A 12743-nucleotide genomic window follows, 5' to 3' on the forward strand; every position below is an offset into this window, starting at 1 on the left:
ATCATTATTATTAAGTCGGTAAAGGTGTTAAATGGAAGACTATAGTAACTATTATGGTTATTAAGATAGGTGTATTATTTCACTTTGTTGAATAGGCAATCAAAATAAATGTTAATGATTATACTGTCTTGGCCCATTCAGTTTATCCTCACAGTAACCCAACAAACATATATAATGTTTAGTAACAAATAGAAAATTGGCTTTTTATCCACTATTTGTGTTTTATTATCTCGAGGAATCCCTTAATGTTCATTGCCAACCAAACCATAAGAAAACATACAGTGGAGGTATAAATGCTCATCACTGATCAGATAAATACAACTGTTTCAAGCCAAGGGTACATTTTTGGTGTTTTGGTTTTCAATCTAAGCATTAACATTCTTTGCTCAAACCTAACAATTATTGAATAGCAATGAAAATACATATTTGTCCAGTTTTCTTTTAAAGTTAATAGTGTTAAATAATATGGGTAGAGACCAAATTAATTTGAAATGTATCTTCTCTGTGGGTTTTGTACTGCGGTACCAAGAATATAACTTTGTTTTGCCTTTACTCTTGAAACGGGTTTAGTTCTTCAAAATCTTTTTTTTTTTTTTTTTTTCTTTCCCACCTCTTTGAGAAGCATATGTGGTATTGGTCAGATTACTCACTAATTGATGTTTTTATGAAATAGAATTTCATTACCCTTATTTAACTAGGAAATGATCAATTCAAAGACTACAAGTAGTTTTTTAAAGTAGTTGAATTATGAAATTGGGAATACACAGTTTAAAATAGAAGTCGCCTAGTGACAAAGAGGCCTAGAAAATCAAAGCATAGCATGTTATCTGTGACTGCCTTTGGTTGAGAATCTTAACTAACTGGGAAGTAGTTGTCGTCCTGACTTGGGTATTTAATACCTGTCAAGGAAAGAGGGTTGATGTTATATTTATGCAGTCTTTGGTAAATTGCTAGGTCCATTGCAAGAAAAATTTACTGGTCATTTTTTACCAATGATCTCAAAATACTGTTGCTAAAAGAGGTTTCTCAGCGTTATCTTTTTTTTTTTTTTATCTTTCTCCCCTCTCTAATGAGACCTCCACAATTTAATCAGCCTTAATGAATCTTTTTTTTTTTTTAATGAATCAGAATCAACTCGATGGCACTGGGTTTAAGTACTACTTGCTTTGTATTACTCTTCTTTTCTAAACTTTCGGGAATCCCTTTTGCCCATATTAAGTTGAGTCCTCTTGATGTGCTTATGAAGTTGAGCTCAGTGTGTCATTGTGTTATCATCATTCCTTTGATCCAGCTAGGTTGATTCATTCACTCATTTAACAGATATCTATCAAGTGCTCCCTTAGTGCCAGGTAGTTGAGCAGTGAACAAGACACACAGTCTGCTCTCATGTTGTTTATTTTCTAGTGAGGGAAGAGAGACTATGAATCAGTAAACCTATGACTGTGATCATTTTCACACTTATGAGATATTGAATATTAAATATAAGTCAGTAATTATCTCTTTTTAGGCTTCTATTAACTTTCCTCTTTCCCATTAAATTTATTATTATTACTATTACTATCTGTGTCTTTTACTTGCATGTTGATTAAAAGTTTGGGCTTTCGAGCTAGACAGCCTGGATTTGAATATGAGTTCTGCCACCAACTTGCTATGGGACTGTAGGCAAATTCCTTATCCTCTCCGTTTCTCAATTTCCTCACCTGGTGGCGTAGTGGTTAAGTGTTAGGGCTGCTAACCAAGAGGCCGGCAGTTTGAATCCACCAGGCGCTCCTTGGAAACTCTATGGGGCAGTTCTGCTCTGTCCTATAAGGTCGCTATGAGTCGGAATCGACTCGACGGCAGTAGCTTTAGTTTGGTTTTTGGGTTCACATCCAAAGGGAGTATAATAATAGAAAATAATTTGTAGGGTTCTTATAAATATTAAATGAGTCAATCCCACAAGTATTTAAAATAGTGCTTGGTACATAGTTAGAACTCAGCAAAAAAAAGGCATTTTTTTTTTTTTTTGGAGGGGGGAATACATAAAACCCTATTAAAATACACCCTCAAATTGAAGTGTACGAAGATTGAAATATGCCAGCACAAAATCCTATGTCTTTTTAGTATGGTTTTTTGTTTTAGCATGTAAATAGTGCTGGTGTAAATACTGTTATCTTGATGGCATTAAATCCAAGAAAAAAATACCCCTGAGGCAATCTAGAGGAGCCCTGGTGGTGCGGCAGTTGAAGCACTTGACTGTTAACTGAAAGGTCAGTGGTTCCAACCCATCAGCCACTCCGCAGGAGAAAGACATGACAGTCTGCTTCCATAAAGATTTACAGCCTTGGAAGCCCTGTGGGGCAGTTCTACTCTGTACTATTGGGTCACTACGTGTCAGAATTAACTGGAAGGCACTGGGTTTGGCTTTGGGCTTTTTGGAAGGCAGTCAAGTTCTCTTTGTTTTACTTTCTGCCTCTTTATTAAGTGTGTTAAATGTACTTTGGTAAATTGCCCAGTTAGTTTAGAGTGAACAGATTGAACTTCTTTTCTGTATTAATATAAAAATTAGCTTACTCTGTGTTGATGGAATTAAGTGCGTATGGAGACTTACTTTCCCTTATCTCTAAAATCATTGTCAACTAAATTAACTTTCAAAGATTCTTCCAGCTCTACAGTTCTATGAATGACTCTCTTGTATGTCTTACTGTATTTCTGTTCCTACTGTCAGAAGCTAAGTCACCTCAGCAAACTCCTAATTTGTTTCCCTTCCATCCAGTCTCTCCTTTTAGTTTGTCACACACAGTACTACTTGATTAAAAATGTAAAAGTAATCCTGTTATCACCTACTTTGCTCAAGGAACTGTGGTAGATACCTCTTGCCCAAAGAGCCAAATACAGCCCTTACCTTGGCCTTCTTCTTCATAATTAGGTTTCTGTAATTGCTGTCGTTACTGTTGATATTAGACTCTAATTCTCAGCATATACCCTTCATCCCAGTGGAGCCCATAAACCTTTTACTCTGGAGTAGATTTTAACTCATAGTAACCTGATAGGACAGAGTAGAGTAAGGGCTTACGTGTAACACTAAAAACTTGCTATTTTAGCATGTCTTCCATTGAGCATATAATAGTGCTGGTATAAAGTATGTGCTTAGTAAATGATCATTTCCTTGCAAATTTTAAGGAAGAACCTCTTTATATATAATTTATTCTTTGACCTAATTATCTTTCCTTTGGTTTTATAGAAGCTGCAAGTCGGGCCATAGTCCAGTTCCTGGAAATCAATCAGAGTGAGGAAGCCAGTCGAGGCTGGATGCTTCTGACAACTATTAATTTGTTAGCCTCCTCTGGTCAGGTGAGTTCTTGGTTTTCATGTTTGATGACTTAGACACTTTTTGTACCTCGTGGGATTTTTTTTTAATTCAGTTAAAAATAAGATTTTATGATAAACATAAACATAGTGTTCCTCTATTTCTTCTTACATGTTATTTCACGCTTCTCATAGTATCTCTCTGAGGTTGATGTTTTATATATATTTTACCCAGGGAAAAATGCATGGCTTAGAGAAGTGTTTCCGATCTTTGTCATTTCATAACACACATAGAAAATGATACTGTTGTGTAGCACATTTGACAAAGAGACTTGACTACTTTGGTAGGAGGCAAGTAGCCCAAGAGCTGCATCAGGCCCAGTCCAACACTTCTGTAACCAAGTTAGGGAAACTCTGATTTAGAAAAGTCACTGTTCATCTAAGGTGACTCAGCTAATAAGGAAAAACTTGTAAAAAATTTCTAATTTTATGAAAAATAAGAAAAGATTGACATTTTCAGGATAATATACATTCGTTTCTCTATCACAGGATTTATTCTAAATCATCTTCAAGTATCTGTCATGGTATACGTTGCGTGTGTTCATTAATAAACTGTTTGGATATTGAGTTTTGGCACTTGATGTTTCAACAAAAACCAGGGTAGAATTACCTCTTAAAATCAGTATAAAACTTGGGAATATCTGTGGCTAAATTACAGTGGACTTTCAGACTCTTCACATCATTTAATAATGGAACTGACAGGAGTGACTATGAGCACCAATCTTGGTACACTGACTCGCCGCAGCAGAGACAGTGCATATTTCTTAGTAACCATATCCACAAACTAGTCACTAGCCCAGAGTAAGTAGCACTTGAATTTTTCCCCCTTGGAATGGTCTCTTTACTTTTTTGTTTGCTCATTCTTTAACTCAGAAAGGGAATTGGGGTGACCAGCTTGTCCTGGTTTGCCTGAGACATTCCCAGTTTTAGCACCAAAAATGTTGCATCCCAGGAACCTCTTCAGTCCTGGCAAATTGAGATGGTTGGTTGACCTAATTAACCTTCAGGTAATTCAGAATTAGACAGTGGTTTTCATGTATCTCGGTACTTACCACATGACTATCAAAATCCCAGTTCCCTTTATTCTTGGCGGTAGCTAGGAATGCTTCTGTGTAACTGTGCTAAAATTTGTTTTGGTTTATAATCAGCATGTAAAGGAATACGTTTTAACTGGAATATTTCTAAGTTTTACTGTTTTTTTTTTTTTTTTTAAGGTTTTCTGTTTCTCTTTCTTGATTGTAAGCAGAGACTGTGCCCCACCATAACACCTAACACATAGTAGAGACACAGTGAATGTGAATTAACATAAACCTGCACAAATGGATGTTGTTAGGTGCTGTTTAGTCAGTTTTGACTCACCGTGACACTGTGCACAACAGAACAAAACACTGCCTGGCCATGCACCATCCTCACAGTCATTATGCTTGAGCCCAAATGGATAGACAGGCTTAAAAGAATCAAGAGAAACCTATTCACTTAAAAAAATTAACAAATGTTGCCAAACACCATTTTGGACATCGAGTTACACTTTAAATCTGCCAGTATTAAGATGAAAATGAATTTTGCATACCAGAGAGGGAAAGTTAATTATCTAACCGGAAAGAGAGACAAAAAGAAAATTCCTTGTTGGTTTTAAGCTGATTTTTTTTTTTTTTTAATATAAGTTCCATTTTCTGCTGGCAGCACGTATGGCTAAAATACAGCCCTGACTCAACATGTAGACAACAGATATGAAGCAGATAAGGACAGCACCACAAAATAGAATAAAGGGTTATGTATACTGCAGGAAACCCTGGTGGCGTAGTGGTTAAGTGCCACAGCTGCTAACCAAAGGGTCAGCAGTTTGAATCCACCAGGCGCTCCTTGGAAACTCTATGGGGCAGTTCCACTCTGTCCTATGGGGTTGCTATGAGTCAGAATCGACTCGACGGCATTGGGTTATAGTGCTAGGAGTTTCTGGGTGGCACAGACAATTAACATATCCACCTGATAACTGAAAGATTGGAGGTTTGAGTCTACCTAGTGGTGACTTGGAAGAAAGGCCTGGTGATTCTACTTTTGAAAAAAAAGCCATTCATAACCCTATAGAGCACAGTTCTTTTTTGTGTGACACCTACTGCTAAGTGGCCACTAGCCGAGCGTCTATTACTGTGAAAGAAGGGGAGAAAGGATATTGTTAGGAAAATACCTGTCATCACCACACTAACATACCAGACAATCTTGAGTTTCTTTTTTTAAACAACATTTTATTTATTTTCAAGTTACCCTTTTTTTTTTTTAATTGTGCTTTAGATGAAGGTTTACGGGGCAAATTAGTTTCTCATTAAACAATTAATATATTAATATACACATTGCTTTGTGACATTTATTGCCAGCCCCACGATGTGTCAACACTCTCCCTTTCTCAACCTTGGGTTCCCCATTATCAGTTTTCTTGTCCCCTCCTGCCTTCTCACCCTTGCCCCTGGGCTGGTATGTCCGTTTAGTCTTATTTTGTTTTATGAGCCTGCCTCATCTTTGGCTGAAGGGTGAACCTCAGAAGTGACTTCAGTACCGAGTTAAAAGGGGGCCATCCTCTTGGAGTTTCTATAGTCTCTATCAAACCAGTAAGTCTGGTCTTTTTTTGTGAGTTAGAATTTTATTCTACATTTTTCTCCAGCTCTGTCCGGGACCCTCTATTGTGATCCCTGTTAGAGCACCATCCGGCTGTGCTGGGCTCAGTCTGGTGGAGGCTGTAGTAGTTGTGGTCCATTAGTCCTTTAGATTAATCTTGCCCTCGTGTCTTTGGTTTTCTTCATTCTCCCCTGCTCCAGACAGGATGGGACCAGTATAGTATCTTAGATGGCCACTCAGGCTTTTGAGACCTGAGACGCTACTTGCCAAAGTAGGATGTAGAACCATTTCTTTATAAACTATGTTATTCCAATTGAGCTAGGTGTTCCCCTGAGACCGTGGTCCCTCAGGGAGTTTGGATGTGTCCGTGAAGATTCCATTGAAGTGCAGTTGTACTGTGACACACGTGAGGTCACCATAAGTCAGAATCAGCTTAATGGCAGCTGGATACTGGTTGGTTGATTAAAAAAAAAAAAAAAAAAAAGCCATTGCCATCAAATTGATTCCAATTCATAGCGACCCTAGAGGACAGAGTAGAACTGTCCCATAGGTTTTCGAAGCCACATCTTTCTCCCACAGAGCAGCTGGTCCCCCCAGTGACATGTCCAAAGTATGTGAGACAAAATCTTGCCGTCCTTGCTTCTCAGAAGCATTCTGGCTGTACTTCTTCTGAGACAGACTTGTTCATTCTTAGTCTTCAAGGTGACATTTTTGCATTTAACACGTTAAACAGGTCTTTTACAGAAGATTTGCACAGTGCATTATGTTGTCTGATTTCTTGACTGCTGCTTCCATGGGTGTTGGTTGTGGAGCTAAGTAAAATGAATCCTTGACGACTTCAGTCTTTTCTCTGTTTATGATGATGTTGCTTATTGGTCCAGTTGTGAGGATTTTTGTTTTCTTTATGTTGAGGTGTAATCCATATGGAAGGCTGTACTCTGATCTTCCATCAGTAAGTGCTTTAAGTCCTCTTCACTTTCAGCAAGCAAGGTTGTGTCATTTACATATTAAAAGTTGTTAATGAGTCTTCCTCCACTTATGATGCCACGCTCTTCATATATTATTCATATATTCATGGATTATTTGCTCATCATACAGATTGAATAAGTATGGTGAAAGGATACAACCCTGATGTACACCTTTCCTGATTTAAACCGTGCAGTATCCCCTTGTTCTGTTCAGATGACTGCCTCTTGGTCTATGTACAGGTTCTGCATGAGCACATTAAGTGTTCTGAAATTCCCTTTCTTCCCAATGTTATTTATTGATAATTTGTTGTGATCCACACAGCTGATGCCTTTGCATAATCAATAAAACACAGGTAAACATCTTCTTGGTGTTCATTGCTTTCAGCCAAGATCCATCTAGCATACTGTAGACGCTCAATAAATGTTTGAAAACAAGGTAAATAAACTAATGAACCCATTGATGCCAACATGTTGATCTCTAGTGCTATAGAACTTTGACACCAAACGGCACCATGGACAATTTTGATAAATATATCATACTTTGTAACAATATTGGAATGTTTACTATAGGAAGATCTGCAACTTCTTCCTCTGAGAATCTTTGAAAATAATATAGAGATTTATTTGTGTCAGTTATGTCTACAACTCACATGTATCCTTCCAGCCTTAAGAATTCATAATAATAAAGATAAAAATGATATAAATAGTAAAGCAACTACTAATATGCAATTTATTTACTGCTTAATATGTCTTTGTATATATTATTTAAAAAAAAAATTTTTTTTTTTATATTAACCCTAAGAAGTACATACTGTTATGCCTACTCCTCACTTATCAACTCTTTCATTATCTGACATTTCACAGTTACCACAACAGTAAAAAATCTGCTATCTGACTGTTTTGCTCATTAACGACATGTCTGGAAGTAACAGATGCTGAGGTGCAAGGCTATACAGTAACACTGGCTGTGATGGTTAAGCTTATGTGTCAGCCTTGCTGGACCATGATTCTCAGTGGTTTGGCGGTTATGTAATGATGTAATTTGACAGTTGTGTAATGACATAGTCATCCTTTATTTTGTGACCTGATGTAGTCATCCTTCCATTTTCGCATAATGTTGATTTTCACATAACAGCATGGTCTTTGGAACCTAACCATGTCGATAACTGAGGAGTATGTGTGTATCCATGTTACGGAAGAGAAACTGCTATTTAGAGAAACTTAACAGTTTGCTCAAGTTCATGGTTAGTAAATGGCTTTTTTCTAAAACCCAAAGCTGGAATTAAGAGACATTCTGCCTCTTGATAAATAAATAGGTAAATAACCAAGAAACAAACAAAATATCAAGATTAGATTACAGCACATTTTTTCTAAATGGAAAATTGAGTGTTTCTCAGCATGGAGTCTTTTTTTTTATTATTATTATTCTTTCAGTCCTTTAAAAGGTTATTTTGATGTGTTTCTTGGCTTAAAATTTGTGAGTTATTCAGCTATACTACTAAATTGCCTAACTACAGTTAGGTCTATCTATTCACTTATTTGTTGGTTTGTTTTCCAGAAAACCGTGGACTGCATGACAACGATGTCAGTGCCTTCCACCCTGGTTAAATGTTTGTATCTGTTTTTTGACCTTCCACACGTGCCTGAGGCAGTTGGAGGTGCACAGAATGAGCTACCTCTAGCAGAACGTCGAGGACTACTCCAGAAAGTTTTTGTACAGGTGAGGAGGGTGCTGTTTGTGTATTTATCTGTACAGCTCTATTTAAAGTGAAATGGGTATACTCTTTCATAGATGTTCTATTGCATTTTCTGTAGTATTCCAATATGACTGTATTTAATATAATTGTCACATTTTTTGAGTCCACAAGTTTCTTTTCAGGAATATTTGAGTGAGGCATTAGCAAGTTTGTTTCTCTGAGGAGAGTAAATTATTATGCTTTCCTTCGATATATCAATAACATGTCTAAAATGAAATAAGAAAGGAAGACTTCCGTTGACAATCATGTTAAGATTTAAATGACATTTCTTATGATGTCAGGAAATTGTAAGTTATCATTTATATATAGAAAGCCCCTAACCTATACTAACCTATAAACATTTAATTTATAAAATACGCTTATTGTAGTAGGTGCTGTCACCTCCTCTGGCCCCTGCCTATAAAGCCCTTTTTCCTCACTGTTACCACCACTCTTTTTTTAAATTGTGCTTTAGGTGAAAGTTTACAGATCAAGTTAATTTCTCTTGCAAAAATGTGTACACATATTGTTATGTGACTCTAGTTGCAATCCCTATAATGTGACAGCATGCTCCCAACTCCACCCTGCGTTTCCTGTATCCATTCAGGTAGCTTCTATCCCTTTCTGCCTTCTCATCCCGCCTCAGGATAGGAGCTGCCCATTTAGTCTCATGTGTCTACTTGAACTAAGAAGCATACTCTTCACGAGTATTATCTTATGTTTTATAGTACAGTCTAATCTTAGTCTGAAGAGTTGCCTTCAGGAATGGTTTTAGTTCTGGGTTAGCAGAGAATCTGGGGGCCAGGTCTTCTGGGGCTCCTCCAGTCTCAGCGAGACCATTAAGTCTGGTCTTTTTACTAGAATTTGAGTTCTGCACCACAGTTTTCTCCTGCTCTGTAAGGAACTCTGTTGTGTTCCCTGTCAGGGCAGTCGTTGGTCCTCTAGTTCTTCTGTTCTCAGGCTCATGGAATCTCTGGTTTATGTGGCCATTTTGTCTCTCGGGCTCATATTTTCCTTGTGTCTTTGATGTTCTTCATTCTCCTTTGCTCCAGGGGGGGTTGGGACTAATTGATGCATCTTAGATGGCTGCTCACAAGCTTTTGAGACCCCAGATACTACTCACCAAAGTGGGATGCAGAATATTTTCTTAATAAACGTTGTTATGCCAGTTGACCTAGATGTCCCCTGAAACCATGGTCCCCAGACCCCTGCCCCTGCTCTCTGCTCCTTGAAATGTTTGGTTGTGTTCAGGAAATTTCTTAGCTTTTGGTTTAGTCTAGTTGTGCTGACTTCCCCTTATTGTGTGGTGTTCTTCCCTTCACCTAAGATCGTTCTTGTCTGCTATCCCCAGCCTTGTAACCATCAAAGAATGTTTTCTTCTGTGTTTAAACCTTTTCTTGAGTTCTTAGAATAGTGGTCTCATGCAATATTTGTCCTTTTGTGACTGACTAATTTCACTCAGCATAATGCATTCCAGATTCAACCATGTTGTGAGGTATTTCGTGAATTCATCATTGTTGTTTATCATTGTGTAGTATTACATTGTGTGTATATACCATAATTTGTTTATCATTTCTTCTTTTGATGGGCATCAAGGTTGTTTCCATCTTTTTGCTATTGTGAACAGTGCTGTAGTGAACACGGGTGTGCGTATATCCATCCATGTGACAGCTCTTATTTCTCTAGGATATATTCCAAGGAGTGGATTGCTGGATCGTATGGTACTTCTATTACTAGCTGTTTAAGGAATTGCCACAATCGATTTCCAAAGTGGTTGTACCATTTTACATTCCCACCAGCAGTGTTTAAGTGTTGTGGTCTGTCTACAACCTCCCCAGCATTTATTATTTTGTGTTTTTTGGATTATGGCTAGCCTTGTTGGGTGAGATAGTATCTCATTGTAGTTTTGATTTGCATTTCTCTAATGGCTAATGATTGTGAACATTTCCTCATGTATCTGTTAGCCTCCTGAATGTCTTCTTTGGTGAAGTCCTTGTTCATATCCTTTGCCCATTTTTTAATTGGGTTATTTGTCTTTTTGTTGTTGAGATTTTGCAGTATCTTGTAGATTTTAGAAATTAGATGCTGATCAGATTTGTCGTAGCCAAAATTTTTTTCCCAGTCTGTAGGTTGTCTTTTTACTCTTTTGCTGAAGTCTTTGGATGAGCATAAGTGTTCGATTTTTAGGAGCTCCCAGTTACCTAGTTTCTCTTCTGGTGTTTGTACGCAGTTATGGTTTATATTCTGTTTATGCCATATATAGACCTCCTAACGTTGTCCCTATTTTTATTTCCATGATCTTTATCATTTTAGATTTTATATTTAGGTCTTTGATCTATTTTCAGTTAGTTTTTGTACATGGTGTGAGGTATGGGTCTTGTTTCATTTTTTTGCAGATAGATATTCAGTTATGCCAGCACCATTTCTTCAAGAGACTGTCTTTTCCCCATTTAACTAACTTTGGGCCTTTCTCAAATATCAGCTGTTCTTAGGTGGATGAATTTACCCTTGGATTCTCAATTCTGTCCCATTGGTCTATATATCTGTTGTTGTACCAGTACCAGGCTCTTCTGACTACTGTGGCATTATAATAGGTTCTAAAATCAGGTAGTGTGAGGCCTCCCACTTTGTTCTTCTTTTTCAGTAATGCTTTGGTTATCCAGGTCCTCTCCCCTTTGCATATGAAGTCAGTGATTTGTTTCTCCATCTCGTTAAAAAATATCATTGGAATTTGGACCGGAATTGCATTGTATCTGTAGATGGCTTTGTGTAGATTGACGTTTTCACAACATTGAGCCTTCCTAACCATGAGCAAGGTATTTTTTTTTCACTTATGTGGGTCTCTTTTGGTTTCTTACAGTAGTGTCTTGTAGTTTTCTTTGTATAGGTCTTTTATGTCTCTGGTTAGATTTATTCCAAAATATTTTATCTTCTTGGGAGCTATTGTAAATGGTATTGATTTGGTGATTTCCTCTCCAAAGTTCTCTTTGTTGGTGTAGAGGAATCCAACTGATTTTTGTGTGTTTATCTTGTATCCTGATATTTTGCTGAAATCTTCTATTAGTTCCAGTAGTTTTCTTGTGGATTCTTTGAGGTTTTCTGCATATAAGATCGTATCACCTGTGTATAGGGATACTTTCACTTCTTCCTGACCAATTTGAATGCCCTTATTTCTTTTTCCTGACTTAATGCTCTGGCTATGACCGCAGCACAATGTTGAATAAGAGTGGTGATAAAGGGCATCCTTGTCTGGTTCTTGTTCTCAAGACTCTCTCCATTTAGGATGATGTTGGCTGTTGGCTTTGTATACACCCATTGCCGTCTAAGTCAATTCCAACTCATAGCAACCCTATAAGACAGAGTAAAGTTGCCCCATAGAGTTTCCAAGGGGTACCTGGTGGATTCGAACTGCCAACCTTTTTGGTTAGCAGCCATAGCACTTAACCACTACACCACCAGGGTTTCCACTGGTTTTGTGTAAATGCCCTTTATTATGTTGAGAGTTTTCCTTTCTATTCCTATTTTGCTGAGAGTTTTTATAATGAATGGGTGTTGGACTTTGCCAAATGCCTTTTCTGCATCAGTTGATAAGATCATGTGGTTCTTATCTTTTGTTTTATTTATGTGATGGATTACATTGATTGTTTTTCTAATGTTGAACTATCCCTGCATACCTAGTATGAATCCCACTTGGTGAATTATTTTTTTGTTATGTTGTTGAATTCTGTTGGCTAGAATTCTGTTGAGGATTTTTTGTCTATGTTCATGAGGGGTATTGGTCTGCGTAGGGTTTCCAAGGAGCGCCTGGTAGATTTGAACTGCCGACCTTTTGGTTAGCAGCCGTAGCTCTTAACAACCATGCCATAAGGGGTTCCGATTAATATATGGTAGACATTAAATAAAAATAACTTATTGCTGCCTCTGCCACACCAGCACTACCATTGGTGAGGGAAGAGGGAGAGAATAAAGAGGATGGCCATGTGCAGTGCTGAGGTAGAGCTGGGTGTACATGACTGCATGCTCACCTCATGTTACCGGTGTCTTTAGTGCCAGAGTGACTCTACTTTGTAGAGGTGCT

General features: G+C 37.6%; 1 protein-coding gene across 7 annotated transcripts in view; it reads left to right on the forward strand.

Annotated features, from left to right (window-relative positions):
- The window catches only part of WDFY3 (WD repeat and FYVE domain containing 3), a 351994-nt gene that overhangs the window by 183512 nt on the left and 155739 nt on the right, over nucleotides 1–12743 (forward strand). For all 7 annotated transcript variants that reach the window (XM_049885821.1, XM_049885820.1, XM_049885824.1 and 4 more), the window contains 2 exons: nucleotides 3224–3333; nucleotides 8488–8649. In XM_049885821.1, the coding sequence (XP_049741778.1) occupies nucleotides 3224–3333; nucleotides 8488–8649 (272 nt within the window). The remainder of the gene's footprint in view (nucleotides 1–3223; nucleotides 3334–8487; nucleotides 8650–12743) is intronic.

Source organism: Elephas maximus, chromosome 5, assembly GCF_024166365.1.
Source record: "Elephas maximus indicus isolate mEleMax1 chromosome 5, mEleMax1 primary haplotype, whole genome shotgun sequence".
NCBI lineage: Eukaryota > Metazoa > Chordata > Mammalia > Proboscidea > Elephantidae > Elephas > Elephas maximus.